Genomic DNA, 27,239 nt, shown 5'->3' with positions numbered 1-27,239 from the left:
ATATATGTAGGTCTTATACATAATGACATTACATTGGTAAATATGAGCATTGTGGTTGTGCCACTTATTTCTCTTGATCATGATGTTGTTGCCAATGGAGATGTGTGCCACCCATTGAATTGACTTCCATAACAACATTATCTCTATTAACCCTTTTAACATGGAAGTGCTTGTTCCCACATTCTACATTCCTGGATTTTAACCCAGTTTAACCCACTAGAGGGAGGATTTAAGTAGATACTGTAGATACTTTTGATGACCAATGTCAAATAATAATTGCCTAAAATATCATTCCAGTGGGCCATTTGTAATGTGTTTTTTCACTCAGGAACTTTTTTTTCCCCCCGAGATTTGACTCTAAATGATGACAGAGATAAAACCCATAGTCTACAGTGCAGTCCATAAGTATTTGGACAGTAACACAATTTTTGCTGTTTTGGCTCTGTACTCCAGTACATTGGATTTGAAATAAAACAATGACTGAGGTTAAAGTGCAGAATGTCAGCTTTAATTCAAGGGTATTTACAGTACATCTATATTGGGTGAACCATACAGGAATTACAGCCCTTTTTATACAGGTGCCACAGGTTTATGCCAATTTTTTTCAAAATTTGTGCACACTACATTCTGTAAGGTACTGTATGTTATAGTAAATGAATGAGTAGTAAATGAATTAAATCGGTGATTTTACTAAAATGTGCATGCCTATCGGTATTAAGAATAGAGGTGGAGATTTCTTGGCCATATATTTGAGGTCATTATGTTGTTGAGATGAAACTCAATCAGGAGCTTTCTAATTAGATAAGCGTTATGGGCTAAAATGCCAACTGGATGGCCCCAATGATAGAGGTGGTAACTTTCTGTTCACTTACAGTAGTACTGTATTTTAAACTGCAACACTACCTGTTAGGGTTTTTCATATCAGAATATTAGACACTTTGTGTAAATGTTTGAAATCTACAGCTTTGAATCGCATGAAACTGAATTGATCCTGCAGTAATTTATTTTGTAAACATGTTGATTGGGTCATTTTCTTTCTGTCCTTTAGACCTTACGCCACAGCACTCAGAACGGGTATGGAGGCATTACAGACCCAGGAGCAAGGGCGCCACAGACTTGGGCCAGTGGCTGGCTTTCTCCAGTATGGACTCTTCATTGCTGTAGAGTGCAGGGACAGGACCGGGCGGGGCGGTCTGCACCTGGAGCCACAGCAGCATGGCCTCACCGCCATCATGCACACCAGGGACACAGACGTGTACAGGCAGCCGCTGGACCAAACTCACAGAGAAATGTAAAGCCGCCACCAGCCTAGGGCAGCACAGCACCAGACAGGGTTCCCAAGTGCAGTCTGGGTGGGTCAGGAAGCAAGCAAGTGATGGGGAAAAAGCAGGTAGGCAGGGGTACAGAATCACGGGACAACAATTTCAGGACAACAGCTAACGGAGAAACTAAGCAGGACTCAAATAACTAGGAACACCTGCTGCGATGTGACTTCTCGTGGTATTCAGGTGCTCAGAGTATCCTGCTGTCACCTTGGTAACTCATGAAAAGCAGGCAGGAGGTGGAGGTGTGGCCTACAGCCAATAGAGCCGCAACACACCCTGTAATTTAGCAGGGCTTAGGGGGACACAACACTGTAATTTGAATCTGCTAAATCATGAAAACTTTTCACAATGAACAGATTCAAATAAATGTTAAATGAAGTGACTTTACAACTACACTTACATTTAGTTCAGATTACAAAGATGTTAAGACATCTTTGCAGGAAGATCTGTTTATTTTCTAATTTTTGAGATTACAATATGTTGTGGTACACTGCATTTGGTCATATTTCATTATTTTTTTTAAATCTGGGCAGAAATGTCATTGATATTATTTCAGTAAAAGCAGAAGGTATTATGTTATCTCTTGCAAGGTGAGAAAACAACGCTCAATGACTGAGAAAACAAAGTACGTTGAATGAAATACGGTATTTTATTTGTTGAGTCCATCTACAGTTTGCATATCAATGTTATGTTATTGATCTTGGCATTAGAACATTAAACCACCTTCAATGCCACTGAAATCACTTTAACAACCAACAATATAATCTTGGGCCTTTAAAAACACAGGGCAATAGCTATATTTAACATTTACACAGTTATTGATTGTACAATATCACAGCTTTCAGAAATATGTCAATGCACACGTTTTCACAAACAGCCACTTTAGGGCTAAAGTGCATACAGGTGTACTGTATACCATAAAACAAGAACCATGTGATTAAACTGAGTTGCTCCCATTTTTATATTTTAATGACAAATTTCATATTTTTAAATAAAACCTACAGTATATAAATGTCTTAAAACAAATATCCTTCTAGTGCCAAAAGGATAGCTGTGAAGCCATTAAATTCAAGATAATGTGGCATTTTGTACAAGAATGACATCTGCACTAGAATAATTGTAAGAGGAACCCTGGTAAAGCATCTGCTCAAGAAGTTATTAGCTTGTGCTACACAAACCTCCTGCTGTAAGAATTCATAATTAATTCTTGGTTAGACAAACTCCGAAAGCTAAAATCCATCAAGATTTCATTCAGATACACCAAATAACAAAAGACTGGGCTTTCAGCTTTGATAACATGTCTTCCACCCAAACTGTGAAATTGCCAACTATATGAGAAGGGAAAGTGTGATACAGAGAATGATAAAATTCTCTCTCGTAAAAGAGAAACTTGATCGGCAGCTTTAACACAGCTTCTTTAAATTTATAATACAATAATACCTCAACACACTTTATATTACTCCATTGCCCATTTCATGAAATTATCATGTTCAAATTTGGGGTGTAGTATACAGTACGTATCTAAACAAAGAATACACATTTGTATTTATTAAATATTTTCATAGATCAGCAGAAATCTACGCCGGAAACAGATGAAATGTGCATTATTTGAACTGAAGGAATCTTGTTCCCCATTTAATAAATGTTGTGAGAAGTGAGAGTATTAAAAGTTTTAATTTTATTAGAAACATCAGAAACAAATGGATGCATAAAATGTTCACGTAGAATACTTGCCGAATTATAATTCAGAGTGGCGGAATGAACATTAATCTCCAGTTTACTTGAGTGGGGATAACAATGACCTCTCTCTCTCTGGTGGGTGTGAAATCATTTTTACTTACAGCCTCTGACATTTATCTGTTCTACCTCGAGGGCCTAAAGAAATGCAAATCTGAGCCTGTTACTGTCAATACTGCAAGACTTTAAGGTAACATTTTCAGCATTTTTTCTTTTCCAGGCCTCATCTATTGTCAAGACTATAGCTATGGCAGCAGTATAATGATGGATCCAGAGAAACTACAGTATGAATTAAATACATGGAATATCATTTTCATTCAATTACTCTTAGTTCCATTAGTCACTTAGCTGAACACATTCCTGTAAAATGGACCAAAAAAATGTAAAACATGCAGCTTATGTGTGTCACAGAGCACACTAAACAGAAGATGCAGTTTTTACATAGTATATATTTTTTTGTCGACATCAATGAACACAAAAGCATGAGTTGTAAAAAAACTTTGAGTCACACTGTTCTTAAAGCTATTAATTCACCCAAATTATTAAAACCTAGTTAGCAACTGCAAGTCTTTGAAAAGTACAGTATGTGCAGATAAGCGAAATAAAAACATTTTTATTTTTAACTTCTGAAAACTAAAAAACAGAATTTTACTACCAACTCTCCTTTTTAAAATCTACAGAGTGCATCTTTGTCTTTATGTGAAATTTGGATATTACCCCACATTTAACAACACATGAGTTAAGAAAACAAATGTGAATATTTAATGATTTTCAGGACTTACATTTTAAGTAATCCATGCTGTATATACTGTATAACTAGATCTGTAATTCAATTCTGCACCTTGAGGGTTTATTTAATGTATAATATATATTTTATGTATTCAACAGCATTGACAGGAACAGCAGAATAAAGGTTTTTGTTTGGAAATGGATAGAGATGTTCAAATTTTCACCCCTAAAAATACCAATTTATATTCTACAAATAGTCTCAAATTTACATTTGCATCTCTGTGCATCTAACATCAGCAATTCAATGAAGACAGCCTGAATAACAGCAAACACTAAACTTTTAAGGTCTACAGTAAATGATTCCCACAATGGAAACCTTGTCAATAAGCAACAGCAAACCTACTCTTTATAACTGAAACAACACTTAGGGCTAAACTGATCAGAACAAAAGTTCAACTCTGTACCCGGATTAAAGTAAAAATTTTCCTTCTGTTTGCAACACAATGCCAGTAAAGAAGACAGCTTGCAGACTTCTTATGAGGCAAAAAAAAAAACTTTTCAGTAATTTTTCAGCGTACCCCCTCTATAAAGCTTTCTGAAATATTTAAAATAACTAATTTATAAAGTGCGCTATAAATACTAAGTCGGTCTTTACAGTTATCAAATTAGAATTCAAAATCCAAATATATAGAAGATTATAAAAGACACAAAAAGATAGTTGGCATTTACACTACTTAAAAAACACAAATATATCCTTTGTTCCAAAAGATATAAAACAAACGGCTCAGCTACAGAAAAGTAGCAAAATGCGGTTTCCTATGATTCCTTCAATATCGTACTGGAGTCTGAAGATTTAAATGTAAATGAATGTTAGATTATACTGAATGGCTAAAATGAAAGCATCCCTCATTGACAGTACAAATGTATAATCTTTTGTTTTAATACTTTTTTCAGCAAGTGTAACATGCTTGTAAAATTAAATAAAATACATACTGTAAGTAGACTTATTCAACTTTATAATGATTTTTTTAAAAAGGATGCTTTCTTTTCATTCCTAGCAAAGATATACCTTCAAACGCATTAAAATGCTTAACTAAACAAATGCATCACATCCAATTATTTACAACTTGATGCTATATCATTAAGTTTCAATCCAATTTCAACAAATAAAAAAAAATATTTATGAGTTACTGTATAAGGAAAGTCTGGAAAACAAACATTGTCTTTGATAAGATATGTCAGGTTTCACAGGAAGTGAATCACGTTGACTTATTTTAACAGCAATAATTATGACCACTTACTGTATGTTGTCTACATACACTAAAAACAGTTTCAAATAAATACAGTTTAACTTCCAAGCAAGTCTGTCGTACGGTTGCTTTATTTGGAATTTCTTTGCTAGTACTGTACGTATACAGAAACTGGTCCGGGATCTTTCACTAAACTAAAAAGAGATAAGAAAACGTTTTCTCTTGACTAAAAGGCAAAGAAATGATTGTTGTGAAACAGACCAGCAAGGTCCAGTAAAGTGACACTTAGTTTAAAGCCTCACAACAAAATCTACAACAGTTTTATACAATAAGCAACGGCAACAACAACAACAACAAAAAAGATGTTATACCCTAAAAAAATGCTACACAAGCACCAGTCAGTCAAGGACTATTATCAGTTATATTATACACTACTGTTTATTTATAACAGTTGCCAGATAAATAAATTACATAAAACATATTCACACATTGCATCTGGTAGGCTTGTCTTGTGTCGCGTGCTGTTCCCTAGGTAACGTTCTGCTTGGAGCTGGGCGTTTCCGGCCTGTAGTCCTTCCTCTCGGAGACGTTGCGCTTGACCTTGGCGCTAGCTGGCGAGGACTCCTGATTGAGAGACGGGCTGGAGTGGGACTTCTTCAGCCCGCTGCCGTCACTCTCTTTGCCCGACAGCAGCTCTTTCACTCCCTCCTTCAAGAGCTTCACGTACACCTCGTAGCGGTTCTCCTGTCAGGAGGACAGTACAGTCACGGGTAAGAAGGAACGAAGCCAAAGGAGAAACCAGAAGAGGCCCTCAGACAGAAATTCAGCACAAAACTGTTTTTTTTTATTTTGAAGGAAGTACAACACTGTAAATGATTCTAACATGTATTGTTGTGCAAAGGTCTGAAGACCTTACACATTTCACACAATGTTTTTCATTCCTTATGCAAAAGTCATTTTCAGAATGATCTACATTTTTGCCATACGAAAAGTAGCCTTCTAACATGATGGATATGTAGAGAGGAACTAAGTAGTGTTAATGAAGAAGCACAATACACAGTGATTTAGATGTGACTGGTAAAAGTAATGGATTCGTTTGGATTAGTAATGGATTATTAGTAATGGATGGCTACTCTTGTATAGTTTTCTTTGGGATGTGATTAAGTTTTTAAAGATTCTGAAGGGAATTAAAGATTCCTAAATGACCAGCTTGGTTTCATTTCACCCAGTCTAAGCTGTATTTTATAACATACAAATGTTAACACTAATGGAGGCATTTAATAGCATACTGTATAGTACAGTGCCTTCAATAGTATTTTGAAATGCTTCAAACGATGTTCCACTTTATTAATGATGTATAGATATTTTTAAATCAATAGTTCAATCAAATTTGATTGAGTGGGATGCTCTATCTGAACAGTTTAATGGGTGAAAGAAGTTCATTGTCAAGTTCAAAAACTGCAGATAATCCAAAACTAAAACATGGGATATGGATGGCATATTTTAAGTATCCACTCCCCTAAGTCAAAACGTGGTGGAAGACCCTTTGGCTGTAATTACAGCTAGGGGTCAATTTGGATAAGTCTTAACTTTGCACACCAAAAGAGTATGGAGATTGTTGATAGACAGCAATTTTCAAGAATATCACATTCAAGTCCAGACTTGGACTGGGATACTCCAAGTGGGAAGAAGTGGGACACTTTCTTCTTATTAAGCCACTCCACTGTAGCACTGGGCTTGCGCTTTGGGTCAATTTCCTACAGAAAAGTGAATTTATATCATGAGAATAAAGTGGCTTTTCTTTGAAGAATTGCCTGTACTTGGCTCCATCGATTTTGCTCTGAGTCTTGACAAGCTTCTTACACCCTGCTGACGAGAAGCAGCCCCATATCAAAATACTCCCACCATCTTGCTTGACAAGGGATTGGTACTGACTGGGTGATGCAATGTGTTGGATTTTGGTCAGACATAGCAATTTGAATATAGACTAAAATGTTCCTATTTTCCCAACAATTTACATAACATAATCATATGCATGATTTGATGTTTGTTTTCAGTACATACAAGCCAGTTTTATACTGTTGTACAGTTCTTGACTCATGGACATTTTATTTAATCTGAGTCACTGAATTCTTTAGCTCATATACATCGGCCTTACTATGGCATCCCTAACCAGTTTCCTCCTTGGCGGGCTTCTTAGTTTGGAGGAACAGATTTATTTTGGAATAACATGAGCCTTTATTATTGCACACAGAGCACATTTGGTGTCTTATCAAAGCCATTCCGTACACCTTACCTAAACTAGGTTAGCTACAGAAAATTTGGTGCATTGGGATATATTTTTGTTTTCAAGGACATTTACCTTATTTCACTCATAGCACAGTCCATTAAAGTTCTCACTAAAACCATTTACTGGAATAAAATGTATAATTTGTAAATCGACAAAATGGACATGACTGGAAGGGGATAAATACTTTCATAAGGCGTTATACATATAATGCAACTCCTGTCTGTATCTCAAAGATGACAAAGATACACTCACAGCCGAATCCATTATATACTGTACTGTATGAATTTATTACGCTGAATACAAATAATGAACATGAAAAAAAACTACAAATGGTTATATATATATACACTGTAAAATAGGTTGAGCACTCTTATGGTTTTTCCTGTTAACTTACACACAACAGCAATTTGCATTACCGGTTTGTGGGACTGTAGGCTTCTGCTTGCCCTCAGTCCTTATGAGGGATCTGGAAAGTATGTGTTATTGCAGTGCTTCTGCATAAGTCAGTCTAGGAAGACTGAACAAGAAATGGCAGTGCTCTTTTTTATGGTCTTGGCTGAACTGGCTCAGTGCACTGACCTTACCCCTGACTTTGTCTTGTCTATGTCAGGCCACAAAAATCAAAAAAAGAAAAAAAGAATGTGTGTAAGAATAACCATCTCAGCATTTTGAAAAAAATATGACATTTGAAAGGAACCAAAAATAAACTTTTAAAATGACCTTTTTGAGGTGAAAGAAACATTAATATTTTTGTCTTTTTTTAGATTTTAGATTCACAAAAAATGTATGTTTATTAAGAATTGCATCAATCATCAATAAGGTTAATTCATAAAAGCATTCACAAATCTGCTTATACTGTACTTCTATACAGTATTTGTGTTAGTGAATTAACATGAAGTTGGTGAAACTATTTACCATAACATAACATCCCTTTAGTAGCCCTATACTATTTCCTGCATTAGGAATTCGTCTTTTCGTATACCCCAGCTTGCTCTCCATGAGACACATAGACACACAGACAGGGAGAGAGCCTGGAGTCAGAGCACAGGGTCAGCTATTGTACAGCGCCCCTGGAGCAGTTGGGGTTAAGGGCCTTGGTCAGGAGCCCAGTGGAGTAGGATTGCTCTGCCGGCTGCGGGATTTGAACCGGCAACCTTCCAGCCACAGGCGCAGATCCTTAGCCACAGAACCACTGCTCCACTCAAAGAAAACTCCTGGCGACAGCTGGATTTGAACACCCGACCTCCCGATTCAGTCAACTGCTCACAGAACCATGATTGCTCACAGAATTACTCATTTACTTTTGTCTGAGACTATATTTTTAAAATGCTGTTTTTTTTAAATAAACTCTACACAAAAATTTGAAATATCAACCACACAGAAAGCAGTACAGAAAATGAAAACAAAACAATGAAGTAGAAATAAGGAGCATGGAAACAAATGAATAAATCAGACAAAAATCAGGCTCAGTGGTCTTGGTTTACTGATCCAAAACTCATGTGAGGCCCTGTAAAGCCACTATACTATTACCGATTTAACAATGTAAGTACATGACACGAATCTATTGATCAACCTCCAGAATCGGATCAGATCTGAACAATTTAGATAAAAGAAAATAATCCTTCAAAAGCAAATGAAAGTTTAATCTCAGTCCAAAATGTAGTTACATGACAAATACAGTCCAAAAAAAATCTTACTGGAGGCCATCTGTACTGTGATTATCTGATCTGTAAGCTTCTGCTCCACTATCAGATTAAATTCCCAATATTTTGATACTGTGGATTTAGATGTGCCAAAGACAAGTTATCTACAAAATGGCAATAGTACCATCTCAGATCATTTAATTGAAGTCAGCCATCTCCTCTGGCAGGATTTTAGCTTTATAAAGAGAACTGGGTAAATCAAGACATAACTGGCTAACCTCCAATAGCAGAGGTTAATAGGATGCTGGTTAACTTTGATATTGACATTAAGTATATTAAGAAAACAACTGCATAGGTATTTTTTCCTGGGATTACCTGGGCCAAGCCATGTGATAAAAAAGTCCTTAAAAATAAACTAGTTTTTCAACAAAATCCAAGTGTTTATTCACCTGGTGTTTTAGAAAGTTCATTGCAGATTTCACAATGTTACTGAAATATATACAGTGATCAAGAATAACCAGGTAAAATAAACAAAGCTAAGAATTACATAGGCACATACAGTATGTAGGCAAGTTTATGTCTTCTAGATTGCTGGAGAAACAATAAAAAAGACAACAATTGCTAGGCTATAATGTCTAGTTATAAGTGTAGAACTTTAATATTAAAATTCTGTAATGCACTTGTAACATTTTGCAAACAATTGTGCACGATTTTAGTCACTGTGTTACGAAAAATATATTTTGCAACCAATCCAGAGAGGACACGTTCCTGAACTCAACAGAACATCCTATACTGGCAGATTGGAAAAAAGAATCTTTTATGCTTTTTTTTAAACAGGAAAGACTATATGAGGGGACCTGATCCCCAGTAATGGCCTAAATCATCAAGGACATTGAAAAATAATCTCAATGGATTTCCCCTGTCTCAGCAATGAAGCTTGGATCAAAGACATTAGAAGAATTCGTCTGGAAGTGCATCTAAAACTGAGCATAGAGGCACAATTTCACACAAATTGTTATGAGAGTATGGAAGCCATGTTTTAAAAAAATGATACTTAGCTTTTGTCAGGCTGGATGAGATCCTATGATCAATTAACTACTAAAAGCTAGATGAGCTAGAATGGGTTGAATGCTTCAACTCATTTATTACCATGCTTACATCCATCCTATTTTTAATTACTTCTTTAAATTCAAGGTTGTGGGGGAGCTGAAGCCTATCCCAGCAAGCAAGGAGCGCACGGCAGGGTACACCCTGGACTGGACGCTAGTCTATCGGAGGCACACAGACACATGGAGAAAGCATAAAAACTCCATGCAGATAGCACCCACAATTGAACCCAGGGCCCCAGCACTAACCACTGCGTCACTATGGCGCCAACCACTCTTTCATTCTTAAAAAACTGGAAACAATAATAGAAATAAGACTTTAGAAGGTTTAACAGATGGCAAAAACTCCAAGACAACAAACTTCAGTAAGACCTTGAAACAAGCCATGAACAAGTGCTCATTCTCTTTCAGAGATATATGCAAACTGTATTTTATAAACCCAGGGTTAAGTAACTGAATAAATTTACCAGGATGCAAAGGGTAAGGAGATTAGATGCCACCAGGCCACCATGCAATGGTATTAAGGTTTAGAATAACAACATCCACCTGCAATATTTCTAGTTAGCCACACAAAGTTCTAAGTACCGGACAGTGCATTTTCTTCATTTTGTAAACTTAACATTTCACTTGAAATCTGAATGTTTTAACCTGAAAACTTCTAAGGGTAAGATGCATTACACTAAATTTCAGCAACTAAAGAGAAAAAAAAAACTAAAATATGTTGAGTGCATAAATGTTCAGATCAATAAGTGTATTATTTGGTGAAAGCAACTCAGTAATTCCAGCTGCAAGTCTGGTTGGGCAAGTTTCTACCAACGTTGCATATCGCCTTGGTCCAATTTTTACCCTGTCTCCTTGGCATATTTCGCAATATTTCTTGAGTTGCTTGAGGAGCTTTTATGAACAGTACTTTTCCTGATTCCACCCTACGCTTTGTGAAAGACAAGAATGGAGTTCTAGGTGGAACTTGCTAACAATTACTGTTGTGAGGACAATTAGACTTCTCCAGAGACTTGATGAAGGCTCAGTGACAGGGAATGGCAAGATGCGGTCGAGTTCTTCTTTCAGAGTCTCCAGTCTCAGAAGTTGTTCTGAAATTTGATACCTTTCCTAGTGAATGCCTGCTGTTTCCAGTAACTGAATGTCACGCTTCCCCAGTGAAATTCAAGTAAACCAAGTAAAGAGCTCAGAAAGTCCAGCATTGTTAATTTTTGCTTTGTAATTTGAAACATCCATTGAACATCACTGAACGAATGAACAGCTCTAATTCATTATCATCTCCAGCTTTTGGGATCAATAATGTTTGATTTTTTTATTTTTTCCCCCAGTCTTTCAAAGGGTTCACATGGAATACATTTTTCTACATGCTCTTATCCGGTTTGCTCATCTGGTATATGACAGTACTCGATCTTTGGTCATTTCTATTGGTTCTTGCTTTTTGGCTCTGTTCTCAGAAGTTGGCAATAGTAGAAACACCCTCTGAACACACATGGGTTTTGAGGCTTTCAGTGCATGTTTTGTCTTACTAGCAATATGTACTCCTCCATCTAATCGCACATTCTCAATACATAGTAAGTAACCTTCCTCTGCCCCTTCCAAGTTTCTTTCAGGATGCCAGGGAGTTCGGAACAAAGGACAACAGCTCCCTGCAGTAAAGTAGCTCAAAAGGTATATATCCCTCAGAGACTTAAGGTTATGCAAATGACATATATTATATCAAAGAGTCCCAGTCTCTGCCAGTGTTATTTACAAAACCCTGGAGTATGGTCTTGAGAATATGGCTGAAATGTTTCACCAACCCATCCGTCTTTGGATGGTACAGTATGGATTGTTACCAATGCTAATTAATATTCTATAACCAAGTTTCAACAAGATTCTGCGGTATTTGACTTATGTAGGGGAGATAAAAATACCAAGAGCTTTTGCCATCTGTTTGGCTTCTATACTGTACAAAGGAAAGGTTTCTAGAACTCTGGTGACATTGACACAAAGGATACAAATAAAGCAATTACTTGAACTGTTTCTTTGCAAAGACCCTACTACATCCATTCCACAGGAACACATTCGAAGTGAACATCTATGAGAGGTAGTGGTTGTAAAAGAGTCCTTCTTGAAACACAGGTGTTTGCTTCCAGTTGACAACGTGAGCAGGTATTCAGGCAATATAAGTAACCTTGGCCAAAACAATCTGTCAACTAACAATCCTTGTTGAGGTTTCTTATGCCCCAAATGCCTTGACATATATAACGTGACTTCGCCATAGCAGTGTCTCTAGTTTCAGCACATACTGCATCTCTCGTACAATAAACCATTCTTAGAACTAAAACTACATACTGTACAGTAGCTAAATAGCTCATGAATCAAAGCAATGTTATCACTTTAGAGAAAAACCCTCCATACCCTCAAATAAATAAAAAATGCAGTTAATTTTCAAAAAGGTTGGTTTAAACAAAATCATTAAGCATGATAAAATGTTAAGCATTTTTTAATGCAATTTTTGGACTGCGAAATGCATTACAAAAAAACTCATATAGAGTACAAGTAATTATATATTGGTAATATTATCCAGCAATTAAATAAAGCCATTGCCTACTTAGCCGTATCATTACATACTGTACTACACATTATTTTATAAAATAAACTACTGTATTTCAAAATCTAGAGAAAAAATCTTTCCACTTTAAATTGATAATTTATTAATTTATGCTAAAAGTTTTATAAGAGGCAGTTCAATTGTAACTTAAGAAATGCTGCAGTATCAAAAAAGTTTGTCTTACTAATTGTGTCCTTACTAATTAAGGATTTCAGGACAGGAAAGAATTTTAATCAGCAGAACTGCCAAACTGAATGAATGCTCACAGATCAATTTGTCAGAAAGGTCAAGGTTCCTGCTTTAAGTAAATCAGCTTCTGCAAGACTTCCATTTCATTGATTTCAGTTCCTACTAATCTTCATTAAGTTGTGTTTCCCCCTTTGTTGCATTCTGAAAGGCTCAGGTCTTTTTTTCTCTTATTTATAAAAGGTATGATATTGAGAGGAACATTGGCAATTACTTAAAATAAGAGAAATATGATCAACAACACAGATCATTAACTGTAATTTCCAAAGCAGAATGTGTATTACTAGGAAATAATCTGATTTGGATTTTTTTCTTTTTGGTGTGGTGTACTTAATACATATGCAGTTCAGAAGTAAAAGGTTGAATTGCTTGCTTCACACTACAAAGAAAGTTAATTATTGGCCAGTGAAGATTTATGGTGCCACAGTGAAACAGCTCATTTGTACAGATTACCTATCAAGTTATGGGCCTTAAACCTCCGTCATACAAATTAGAGATGACTGGACTTATTCCAAGCTGTTTGATGGATACTACAGATAAAACAAATCTGTACACAAGAAAAAAACAACAAATAATATAGCATAACACACAGTGAGTCGTTGATTGAAAGGATGCAATTTTCTCAGAGAACGCAATTTTTTTTTTCAGGTAAGGTAAACTCTATCTGCTATTATTATTAATATCATAAGCCAGCAGGGGGCACCCTTCCCATGGACCATAATTTCCATACCAATATCCCAGTATTTTTATCAGGGATACTGTGCTGTAAGAGAAGCCATCATTTGGATGAGATATTAAACCAAGTTTCTGGAACTTGGTCATTATAAATCTCACGGAACTGTTAGCAAAAGTAGAGGTAATGGAGTAACTCTGGTAACATGGCTAAATTCTATTCTGTGCTTACTCAATAGCGTGCCACTAAAGGTCTGTCTTAACTCAGCTAACTCAATTTCTCACCTCTCCACCTAATATCCATCAGTGTAGTGGAGGCTACATTTCAGTGGCAGACAAAGAAGACAAAGTGGGCCTGGTCATATTTGTGATCCTTAAGGATAAAAAGTGTTATATAGTATATTTATAAAGCATTGTGGAATGTTACCCATCCTTCAGCATGGTGCATACAGCAAAAAAGCTGTATGTGAAGCTGTCAGAGCACTTTTCCTGTGATTGTCACATGAGATGTCAAAACCTATGATAATATGCCTTCTGATGTCAGAACATATCAGTATATAGAGGACAGCAAAGAAGAATGGTCAATGTTTCTTCACAAGTAAAGATAATGTGAAATGAGCTGTCATTTGCAGCTATGTACTGCCTGCGTTTTGCCTTTCAGTCTGCATTTACATTAAGACGTACCTCAAACTCCAGGTAGTGCTCCTTGAGTCTGTACTCATCAATCTCCTTGGCTTTGACTTTCTTGTCTGGGGGGTATGATCTGTGCTCAGCCAGCTCAGTGGAGATGTGTTTCAGTTTGGCCTCATGGGACTTCAGCTGTTCGTCCTGCAGGAGAGATACAACTTCATTCAGCTCGAGGATATAAACACTTTGTTTTACAAGGAGAGGAGAACTACTGGTCATGAAATCTCTCTTAATTTAAAGATTCTAGGAATCTTAATAGCACATTTCTAATGTACTTGTGCAATGTGTTTGTCAATAAGACAGTATGGAAATGATGGGTCACTAACTCAAGGGGTCAGAGGTTCCAGAATATGATTTTAAGATTTAACTTTCTTTTAGGTTACATCATTTTTATTCATTCCACAATGAGTGTTTTCTATATAGCAGCAAGAGTCTCTCGTTTCTTTATGTTTTGACCAATTCTCCTACATGCCTGTAGAAAAGGCTTGTGTGCAGATGATATGTGACACTGCAGTAACTACCTTTCTGAAAAGAAACTCTGCGTATACTATCAGGTTCTAAAATAAAAATATGTAAAAATCACTATTCAGGGGCAAAATGTCTTTTGTTCACAATTTTACAAATGTACCTCATAATGTAACTGCTCTGTGAACTAATTCTTGATTATACATTTGTGAGTGGCCAGAAAGCTAAAAACAAAGTGTTAATGCACACACCTGTATGAAAATTGTATTAAAGATAAAGAGGTTATGGTGATATAAATAAATGGCTTTTGACAGCAAACTGTTACAGCCATTAATCTAGTACAAAGTTCCCCAATGGTCTTTATGTTGCTAAAAATGTAATGTTTTTAAAGAATAAATCATTTGAATTACTGTACTTGTCTGATGTTGACAAAAAAAAACATAACTAAAAACATTTCATAAAACAGTTTTTTTTTAAGGCAAGCAAGTAAGGAACAAAATGAGAAGACAATCTTCTCAAAACAATACTTAAAACCCCCAAAGAAATGTCTGAAGCATGAAGTCTGAACTTACACTGGTCATTTATTTAAAGGTAGATGTATTCATTAGAGGAATGTATATGCTATATTCCCAGATTGATCTTTTGGTGCCAGTAACCACATACAGCGAAGAGTAAATATATTTGCAGAAGTATAAAGTAAATGGAATTCCAATTCTTAAAACTGCAATAGACAAAAGTCATTTCCTTTTTCTCTAGGTAATAACCTGTCCCCTATCCAATTATATCTAACTTTTTAATTATACAAAAATAATATTTGGAGCCAGTTATTTTCATAGAATCTGTGAAGGCTGTAAAAAGCTGGAATGTCTGTCTACTACCACACTAGGAAAAGTGGTCCTACAGTACTGTATGTGACAGAAAATGTTGCATTACCGCAGAGCACTTTACAAGACTTGCATATTGTCCCTTGACACTCCAGATTTCCATTTTTAACAAAGGTATGCATGCCTGTTGATGCTCAGAATACAAATTTAATTTTTGCCTTTCAATTGTATAGCACTGTTTAAATGAAAGATCTTTTTTTTCCCCAGAGTTTTTCTTTTCTGACAATACCTCAGAGGTGAATCCTACTTTTTACATTTTCAAAGCACGAAGCAATGAATTTAGATGAGATACCAGCTTGTATAACCAATCAATACTTTATTAGTTCTCCGGGTGTGCGGCATGAGAGTGCTGGAAGGAATTGAACTGCAACACGAATCACTGTCGAGAAGACATCAAAAACAGGAAAACAGTATCTTACATGTGACATTCTCGTTGTGGTTGCAGGTAGAAGAGGACGGCTGAACTTTTTCTGGGAACCAATTGCAGCTGGAAATGAGGGTGCAGAGAACAAGGCTGCTACTGAATTAATCTTTCTGATCCAAGATTCCATTTCTTCTGGGCTCCTAGAAGCGAAGGGTAGAAAGACAGTGGAGTTGAAAAGCTCAATATTTCAGATAATCACTGGTATAAGAAAAGTATACTCTTCATTAAGAATGATTCTTATGGTTGCTGCAGTAGTATTATTTCAATACATGACTTCAACAGTGTAAAACTGAGTTTCATTTTTATTTTTCCACAAACTGTAATAAGTAATAAATGAAAGAAGTCAGGAGGTATGGTCACGCAGTTTTTAGCCTCACAGCTCTGGGGACCTGGGTTCAATTCCAGACCTGGGATGCGGTATATGAATCTGTATGTGCTCCCCATGTTTGTGTGGGTTTTCTCCATGTGCTCCGGTTTCCTCCCACAGTTCAAAAACATACTGGCAGGTTAACTGGTGTGTGTGACAACTGGCTCTGGTGTGAGTGGGTGCATGTCTCTGTCTGTGTCTGTGTCATCCCTGCGATGGACTGGCGTCCCATCCAGGATGTACCCTGCCTCGCGCTCACTGCTTGCCAGGATAGGGTCCGACTGCCCCGCAACCTTAAATTGGAAGAAGCGGTTAGAAAATGGATTGATGGATTAAAGAACTATAGGATTAGATCTATACATCTTGCATTCAAAGAAAAAAATAGCTCATACAGTGAATCGACGTTGACCGAAAAGGAATACAGTCCCGAGAGCTTGAACCTCTTTCCATTTGGATTAAAGTCACAAAGCTAAATTAGTAGGAAGTGCCAGGAGACAAGAGATGGAAAGAAACTTTTCAGAAAATACATTTTAAATAATGTTAATTAAAAATCAGGGCATAGCAGTGACTGCACTGCATCTTCAGGAGAAAGGCAGTGCTGTGAATCTTCACTCCTAATTCAGTTGTGGAAAATGATATCTCAAGAGAGCTGTTTCATTGCTAAGCACTTTTATTACTTATTCGTTGAGTACCACAAAAAACATTATGGAATAACAATGGGAGCCTGACATGGCTAATGGTGGTGATAAATGTGTTTTCGTTTTATTTTAACCAGAGCATGAAATTAGATTTCTTCAAGCAAAGTTCCTTAATCTCCCCATACACATGCACAGCAGTGGTAAATTGGCCATGAGCTAACAGTACACTTACTGTGCTTGGAAGAGGAAGACTCTCCAATCAGCCGTTTTGAGCTTCAGCACATTGGGTCTCTTCTCGTAGTCAGTTGCTTTGATGGCCAGTGCGTGATGCACACTGATGGCGTTCTTAAGGTCTTCATCTGATAAGGCTTTTTCTGGTTTATACTCACCCTAAGTAGAACAAAACAAAAAATCAATCAGTCACCCTCTCAACCAATAGGTCTTTACTTGTTAATTTATTTGACAGTTTCATCTACATGAGCTGCTAATTTGTAGTGACTGTAATAAGCTGATCTTATCCTTTTTTTTCATTCTTTATATTTCTCTTGTATAAAAAGGAATAAATGTTTCATGACAACAGGTTCTTCAATCTGTAGGGATTTTATAGTCTTAGAGTCTGTAGTCAGATGAGGTCAGGCTCATTGCATTGTGTGTTCTCACTCCAGCATGGCATTTTGATGTGAATACTGATTCAGATATTCCAAATATCCATTCAACAGAAAAATCAACATCACCTAAAGAGAGCTTTTCTGGTCTGCTAAAACTGAAGTGGAAAAGCAATTCTACCAGTATGACATGGTTTATCAGTTTCAGAGAGGCTCAGGTAATAGAGGCAGTCTAATAATAATTCATGCAAAAAGTCAGGCATCAAGGCAGTAGGAGGTTTGTGCTGAATCTGAGTGATTGATATTAATCTAACTTGTAGCTTGTATTAGGGTGTCATTATTGTCATTATTTATTGGTTAACACCATGAATGCAGAATCTACTTGTAATGAATATTCTTTGTTAATGACAGACCAACATCTGCTAACAGATGCTTACATCTTTCATTGCCTTTGACAGACCTGACCTGACACGAAACAGTCAGCTTTTCAAGATTTGGACGGCAGCTCCTGCCATTTTCCCCAAACACCTTTCAGCATTATTTAGACAAAAACCATCAACCATGAGCGATATAATTAAATAGAACAGACTTTACACTGCTCAGCATCAACATTTACTTCACTACTCACCTTGGATCGATGGGATAAAACAGCTGTACGCTTCTTATCCCAAGTCTCCTGTCCTTAGTGACCTACTTTCCGAAAGGTATTTTCTGTAGTAGTGATAAATCAGCCTTGTAATTGTACTGGTACTTTACATTCCTCTACATTTATGACATACTATAAGCTGTGCAGTGGATGCTAAATATACACTAGCTGAATATGTGAACATAATTTCCACACTACCTTTGACTGTAAGGTAGCAGAGAAATAATACTAGTAAAAATGGCAGCATAAAATAGGTAACATTTAGATTAAGTAAACTGCTTTAGATAAACACTAAGAACAAAATAGTCTAAATACTGTACAGTGCTCAGTGATACGGGGAGTTAAAGAGATATTACAGGCAGTTAGCGACTTATGGGAATAACAAAAATGGAAGGAACATGAAGGGATATTTTTCTATTTTGAAAGAGAAAGAAAGTTTGATTTACAAAAACATCATGACACAAGACTCAAATCCGGTCCGAATCGCATGTTTTTTTTCTTACAAATAAAATCCTGAAATGAAAGTTTAGCTGAACACATTTCTAGAATAAGTTAAAGCTCTTCGACTAGGATAAAGTCAAGATCAATGGGTCTCCAAATGCTTGTAGAGGAGATCAAGTAACTAGGGTTACCAAACACTGCAGTTCCTACTACCGAACATCCTCATTTTTATTTTCTGATATCCACACCCTTGCTGGTTTTCCATTCCATCTCACCTTAATTAGGTGATTGAAGCCTTTCTTGATCTAAGAAGTTGCTTAAAATGGTGAGGTCCCCCAGTTTCTTTCCAACTAAGCAGACACCAAAAAGAGTTTGATTCTCCAGAACTACAGTAGCTTCACAGTCCATCTGCTAACGCAGTCTTTGAATCAAAGAGCACAGCTTGTGAGGGAAAACATGGCAACATAGGAGACCTGGACCGCCCAGATGACTATCCTGCAAATCGTTTCTAAACTAGATAATCTCTTAGGTGTGCAATGGTGACAAAAAAGAGCCTGTAAAACACATGCAGCTAACTGGGAAAACCTGAAGGGTAAAAGCAATCAAGATAAATTATTTGTATACTGGATAAGAACACAACAACTTGACTAGATTCCTGAGTAAAACACCCCTTGTGTGGTTTTCAGCTCGGGTACTGACATTTATTCATTGACAGTGTCCAAAAAAAATACATGACTTCGTCTTCTTACTATTATTATTTTTATTATTATTAAAGACAAAAGGGGTGGATGTAATAATTGACAAACATCCAGAGATAGAATAAGACAATTTAAAGGGAGCATTCGTGACAAAGGGCCTCTAGAAATAGCAAAATGTGAAGAACAACTATGCAGTGGTTTGGGTTAAATTCATACCGTATTGAGAATTAAGTATACACATATAATCCAAAACTGACCACAGGTACTTGTAGCTCCACTTAAGCTGGTCAAAGTCTGCAATCAAGGTCTACAGCAGTGGCTCCCAGTTCTGGTCCTGGTGACCCAAATACCTGCTGGTTTTCATTCCATTCCACCCTCATTAGATAACTGAAGCCTTCCTTGATCTAAGACGTTTCTTCAAACGAGTCTTTACATTCTGTTTCTAGTCACAAGTTTGGGTTTTAATTTTACTTACAAAATGCAAAGGTTACAGCTCAAACATGTTGAAGAGCTGGGAACAAGCAGATCAAATTAATTTTATTGTTATGAAGTCAATGACGGGTTTGTATATCTGAGGGCTCGGCAAGAAGAAAAACCAACAGGTGTGTGGGTCGCCGCGGTGAGGTTTTGGGACCACTGGTACACAGAGAAGACAGCAAACATTATTTGAGGCCAGAATCTCCTTAACAAAGCTTGTCTGATCATGGTGAAGAAATGTGGTCATATAGACACCTCCCACCTTAGCACACGGTTTGGTGTTCCAGCAAATCAGTAAGATGGGCCAATAACTCTCACAAAGTGTGGAATCTTTATTTTTATTTTAATAATAGGGATATAGTGGCAGTATCATTATCTATCTAAATGAACCTTCTTCAAAGGCGGTATGTGTCACATCAAGCAGAACTGTGGCTAAACATCAGTTCAGTTTCACTAGAAATGTAATCGGTGCCAGGGGGTTTAACCCTTATTATACCGTGAAATACCTTTTAGTTACGGAAAAAAATAGCTGCTTTCAGCACAGCTGCCTCTGCAGGTGAAAGACTGAGTAAATGAAGCCATTGAAGAAACCTTCTACATTCTCAAGATCAAATTACATGTCCAAACAGTATAATTTAAACTGAAACGTGAAATATGGAGTTTACAGGTAATTCCAGGAGTGATTACGTCTGTGCTGATCTACTGGCAGGAATACCTGCTGTACTGTATGTTCATCACTGCAGAGTCTCAAAGCTAGAATGTGGCTGACTCGGAGTGATGTCTAAGCAATGAACTATTTTCTGATAAGCATGCTCAAAAGAGCCAAACTGATGTTCAATTCAGCAATATTGCCCATCCATACAATTCTGTGGCCAATATTGTAGAAATAATGAAGCCATTGTGTCCATAAAATATGGGGGTTATCAAGCACCGTTAAAAGAAATTCCACCAAATCCTCAAATTACTACATCTTGCAGTAGTTGTGCAGAATTAAAACAAAGTTTTAATCTAAAGTTGTGCAGCGTGTTGGGGGACACACACGTTTTGCCTCATCTGTTAACAATGTCTGATTATTCTGGAGCTGTATGAAAGTTTAAAATTAATTAGTTCAACCGCATTCCTGCCATTAATCTCTTAAATGAAGAAGGCTGGTCTACAGTACCTCCAACTATGCCAATGTTCAAACACTTCAGATACTGTACCTTAGTGTTGAGACTTACTCTTTCTTCATTACATGTCATCATGGTAAATAAATTGAATAATTCTAATATCTTTTTAAAAAGACAAATGCTGACTTGAACTGACAGACTCTTTTCTCTAATTCTCTTCTAACTAATTCATCTCTATAATAAAAATGATTGTTCTCACACATCAATATTTTAAATTCAATTCTGCCCCTTTCTCCCTCATTAGGGTATTGGGATTGCATTCCGGAGGGCAATGAGCGAAGGACTGCAAAAATGCATTAAATTTTAAGCAAATTAATACATAGAAATAAATATACATTATAAAATATGAAAATACATCTAAAAAATGTGTTCACAAACAATTCTTGTACTGTGGTCTGAAAAAAATTCCTTTGGCCAAATAAGGGAGAGGTAGATGTCTGAAAAAATTAGTTACAGTAATTTTTTAAAACATTTTAAATGATATAAGAATTACATTCAAGTACATTCAGAATGATCTGATTGATTAGGAACTGAACCACATCATAATGAAAATTAGCTAGAGCAAATCATCAACAATTAAATTATTATTTCACTTCTTCAGTAGGTGAAAGTTTGTTTTCTAAAGATGACAATGTGCAGAAATGTTCATTTGAAAGAACTTGATTGTAGGGTTACTGCTGCCATCTCGCATCACTTTTAAATAATCAGTAACTACAAAGGTACAGTATGTGGAACTGAAAATATGACTCTGATATTACATCATTAATCACAGAGTTGTTTTATGCAGTATTAGTTAATAATACCTTTCATTATATTATTAAATTAGGTCCTGCAGAATTAACTGGGTATTACTGTATATTTTACCTGCAGGGAATGCTGCAAAGCTCAGTTGAAACATGAATATACTATATACACACAAACAGAGACTACCAGAAGGCAAGAAATTAAATTTCAGTGTTTTTCAGTATTTTCATGGATTCTTCTGTTGGCAGTTGTGGCTTTTGAGCTTTTTAGGGATTACTGGGGAATTTTAGTTTGTATCTGTAACCTGGACATGCTTGGAGGTGATAAAAATCAGATTTTAGATTTTTGCCAATTTATAACTTTTCCAGCATTTATCAGATTATTTACTTATTTCTTATTCATGTTAAATCACTGCCTTGTACAGACATTTACTGAATGAAATATTCTAAGAAGATGATGAATGAAGTTATACTGTACATAGAACCTACCTATTGATACATTTTTTTACAATGCAGACTGTAACAAACACCAGTACCTTCCATTATGGGATTGGTGTCCATATTTTATAGGGTTAAATTTATTACACTACAATACTTAAGACTAAACAATAAATATTACTGGCATAATTTTTTCACTTAATGTTACAAGCTTTTTAAAACGGTCACAAAACTGTCAGATACATCTGTTGCGTACAGATCTCTCTCCTTGTTACAGCATGTAATTAAACATGACTTTTTAGAGAGTCTTCATTGCGGTACATCACATAAGAATATACAGTATGGGTGGTTTGCTAAGAAACAATGGATGGAAAATCTCTAAAACACTGTTAAGGATTATAGCTCCAAAACTGAGCTTCAAGCACAGATAACAGAGGATCAAATATTATGATAAGATTTCAAAAACAACACTTGTGTTTATACATTATATAGAAAACAATAGACGTGACATCTTGCTGTATCTTTGCACTTCACAGTGCAAAAGCAGGGAATTCAAATGTAAAATAGCACAGAAAATAAAGAAAACACTTTGTGCCTAAAAGGTGAAGGCAAAAACTGAAAGGCTCACAACTAGTCATGTTAAAAAAAAGTGCAGGCAGTACTGCTGTCAATGGCTCAAATGGTAAATACAATTAAGGACTTTGCTTTTTATCTTCACTTTCTTTGCTTTATAATCATAATTAAAACCAGCCAAGCTATTTGCATAGCTTCAGTTACCATATTTGACAACTGATTAAATGTTCCCATCAGCTTTCAAGTCCATGTGATTATAAATAATTTAAAAAACAGTTATATTTCACAATGCAGAAATTCCTCGAGCAAAAAGAATATCAACAACTTAATAATTGACAGCATTCTATTTAAACTTGCAACATTTTAAAAGAGACAGCCCATTAGCAAACCCAGACAGACTGCAGGAATTTTAATCAAGTTATCTGGAAAATGTAGTGAAAAGAAAAACAAATATCAATTTATATTAAGTCAGGCTGCCATTTTAAAACAAATATCTTTAAATAATGAGAGGAACATATTTTGTATTTGCTTATCTATCTGTAACCAACCTTATGCATTTATTAATTCACTGATTGAACTTACAGTATACTTGAGTAATTGTCCTTGTATGTCTAAATTAGCACTGGCAATTATCTGGAATTATTAGTGATTTTGGAATCTCACAGTTGAGAATCATATGATCACACGCAGTAAAAGTGCCGTCAATGCCCCCCATTCTACCCTACCTGTTTGGCAAGACACAGTCACAGTCATTTAGTGATGTGACCCAGGCTTGAACCCACGAAGTCTGGATTTACTAGACTCTAGACTTGAACTGTATTCACCACATTCATTGCCCAGTTTCTTCAAGCAAATCTATTACAAGTAAGAATCATTTTTTTTATTTGCTTTGGTATCTTATAATTTCAAATTCCAATTGCGTTTACATCCATGTGCTCTCCATGTACTCAGAAACTGGTTTTTGTGCTGATAGTTTTGTATTCTCTTCATAAGATACAGGAGGCTATGTTTCTTAATGGTACAATAATCTAGTTAATTAGAATTACACACTATTGTCCCTATTGCCACCATCATTCTAGACAGAACTGAACATAAACAACCAAAGCGATACAAATATAAACTGTACCCCATTCTTGTGCCTGTTTGGTATAAAGTGCATTTGAGGTTTCATGTGCTGTCATGCATTCTTTAAGTAATTCAATTTCCAGCCCAGTTCTGTCAAAATGCAACTTAAATCATTTCCCATGTCATGAAGAGATGGCATTGGGGGTTGTATTTCACTCTTATTTTGCGTTTGATTTATCATTAAATCATTCTGTGCTGGTCTTCAGAAAATGGAAGGACAGTACTGTAGTAAAAGATGACAAAACTGGACAATAAACATAGAGCTGAATTTTATATGGTACAGTATAAGGACCGTGTCAAAAACAGTGCATATTTTTGCACACATTTGTAAAAACTGCTATTGTTTATTGCAATACTGTTAAACATTTTATTTTGTGAATTATTCAAAAAGGCAGTACAACAGAACTTTTCAGGAATTCTACAGTGTTGAGTGACTTTGCTCCTTTTCAGATTTATTCAGTTTGACCCTATTAGGCTGTCTTATTATACTTTAGTGGTATTAGTTGTTTTATTATTTATTACTATTTAAATTTCATTTACGTTTTACACTATAGCTGAAGTCAGTTCAATGTTCCCTGCTGTAAGAAGACAATCCTTACACTTTTATGAAGCAGTCACAGGCCTGCTGTCATAACTGAATATAATAAACAAAAGTCAGTCAACACATTTAATGGCTATCGTAACGGCTCCACCCTCTCCTAATTATAATCCTTAAGTGCTCCCCCTTCAAGCCAACTGGATGTACTCCTCACCCCTGCCTTCTCCATTTTACAAAGCCCATTTCTCTGATCTCATGCCTCTCTGGTGGAACTAATTACGTACAGAGATCAGAACGGCTCAGTCCCTGTCCACCATCCGGCTACTCATCAAGACACAGCTGTGAACGTATTTCCATCATTAATTGCCCTTAACTGTGCATTTCACAGCCACTGCTACCACCCACTATTTCTGGTTCCCACATGCTCCAGTAAGGCTACACTGCACTAGGAATCTGACAACATCCTTATTTGTTGCTCTACGTGCACTGTGCTTGCACAATACTTGGATTATATACCATACAGTATATGCAGTTACCTGCACTGTAATGCACAATGTTACATTATCCCTCACTCTAGACTTGAACCATATTCACCACATTCATTGCCTGGTACCTTCAAGCCAAGTTATTACAAGTTAGCATCATTTTTTTATTTGCTTTGCTTAATTATAATTCCAATTTTGTTCACATCCATCCATTTTCTAACTGCTTCTTCCAATTCAGGGTCTCAGGGGGAGCCAAGCCCACCCTGGCAAGCAACAGGCGCTAGGTAGGATACAACCTTGACAGGACTCCAGGCCATCACAGCGCAGACACAGATTCATAAACGCACACACGCACACTGAGGGGGAATTTTCCCAGAAGCCAGTTAACCTTCCAGCATGTATTTGGACTGTGGGACAAAACTGGAGCACCAGAGGGAAACCCATGTAAACACAGGGGAACATACAAACTTCACACTGATAGCACCTCAGGAACCAAACCTAGGGCCCCAGTTCAGCAAAGTAGCAATGCTAACCACTTCCGCCCATTGTGTTAACACACCTATTACATTGTAATTGCTGCTTATGCGACTGAATTAAGAGCTAAAATGAAACCTATTGTAAAACCTGTCTCCTGGAAACTGTTTCTACATCCCTACTCAAATATGTTTTTTTTTATCTGTCATTAATCTCAACTCATCATTGAATTCCTGAAATCTGGACTGGACACCCACATACTGTACGTAACACTACCATCATACAGTATTTCTAATTTGTCTTTTCAAAAAATTCTGAAATGTATAATGGCAGTTCAATTACAATTTCATCTAAGATCTAATGAGATCTTTGAATCCTTTCTGTTGAGGTTTAGACAGAGACAAACTAGCTAGACCTTATTAAGATAGCTAATTATTTACTGTCTTCTTTGACCCAGGGTCACTTAATATTCTCTCCTTCTGGATTAAAGTGATGCGTCTGACAATATATCATGAAATCCTGCTGGATTGCAAGGAAAAGTACCTAAGGTTTCCTGGAACTTCCCTTTGTTTGGCTCCTATTTGGCTGCCAGGAAACCAATTTGCAAATCCTGGCTGCTTTAAATCTGGTGTTGTAAAATTTACCCAGGGTGTTCCACACGGTTATATGTTGGAACCTTTGGAATTTAGTATTTACAAGTTCCCTCTTGGGCAGATTATTCGGCCACATGGACTGTGCTTATAACACTTAGATTTACACACAGATCATAAGTACTTTAGTGACATACAATTTTAAGACATGGATGCTATCAAATTTACAATCATCTTAACAAGGTTTGTGACTGCAGTGTTATTATAGTGCTGAAATAACATCCTCAACAGTGTTATTTAAAGTGAATGTTAGGAAATGAACAAGGTTGTCTTTCCTCATTCTGTGTTAAGTGCCATGTGAAGACCCTTGTTCTGTAGTTATGGTAATACTGTACATGTCTTCATTTCAAAAATAAATAAGAATGGCTTTCAAAGGTTTCCAATTAAAATTCTGCTAAATAGATCAAAATCATGTTCAATCCATTAACACATTTTCTAGCTGAATTCCTGTCATCTCTTGGTAATATCCAAGTTTAAACTTGCAGCAAAACACTTGCAATGACTGCAGTAAATAATGTGATTCCATTACTCATTCTTCTAACTCCAGAACAAATTCACCATGTTTTGATGTGAATGAGAAAGCAAATAAAAAATTGTAAGCTGTTTTACTCCAGCTGTAAAATACAGTATATTAACACCTATGTACATTAGGAACAAGTAAAGGTTTAATCCATGCTGAAAAGAGAAGAAAAGAAACAAAATGTTTAGACTGTGGAGCCTTCTTCGGGTGAAGGGTGAACCTGAAATGGTTATAGTTCTCCCTGTAGGCAGGACTTCATCTCTCTGTACTTCACACTCCAACATACAAAAACACATTAGTTCCCAGAGTATAACAAATAAATCAGACAATGCTATGCAGAGAACTAAAATCAATGGCCATAATTAGTCTAGGATTAGCAAAGTTAAAAGGAAGATGCATCAATTGTAGTTAATATTTGTGCCAAAATAATGAATATATTAAACTTGAATGAGCTTGAATGACATAGATATTCATTTTCTAATCATGCAGGCTGATTTGACAATTACAATTCTACTTCCAAGCATTAAGAAATCAGATTCAGGAACAGCATTACCATAATGACTAAGCAACCATGAAAGTACGCCTTGGCTTTTTGTCTTAG

General features: G+C 36.3%; 1 protein-coding gene across 3 annotated transcripts in view; it reads right to left on the bottom strand.

The window, feature by feature from the left end:
• Positions 1 to 1,955: 1,955 nt before the first annotated feature.
• The window catches only part of psd3l (pleckstrin and Sec7 domain containing 3, like), a 233,687-nt gene continuing 208,403 nt past the window's right edge, over positions 1,956 to 27,239 (bottom strand). For all 3 annotated transcript variants that reach the window (XM_015337961.2, XM_015337977.2, XM_015337970.2), the window contains 4 exons: positions 17,289 to 17,446; positions 16,047 to 16,191; positions 14,276 to 14,419; positions 1,956 to 5,785 (listed from right to left, as the gene is read on the bottom strand). In XM_015337961.2, coding sequence (XP_015193447.2) covers positions 5,570 to 5,785; positions 14,276 to 14,419; positions 16,047 to 16,191; positions 17,289 to 17,446 — 663 coding nt within the window. In that variant the 3' untranslated portion in view covers positions 1,956 to 5,569. The remainder of the gene's footprint in view (positions 5,786 to 14,275; positions 14,420 to 16,046; positions 16,192 to 17,288; positions 17,447 to 27,239) is intronic.

The sequence above is a fragment of the Lepisosteus oculatus genome, chromosome 3 (genome assembly GCF_040954835.1).
Source record: "Lepisosteus oculatus isolate fLepOcu1 chromosome 3, fLepOcu1.hap2, whole genome shotgun sequence".
NCBI classification, from domain to species: domain Eukaryota; kingdom Metazoa; phylum Chordata; class Actinopteri; order Semionotiformes; family Lepisosteidae; genus Lepisosteus; species Lepisosteus oculatus.
This window is presented reverse-complemented; position numbering and strand designations above follow the sequence as displayed.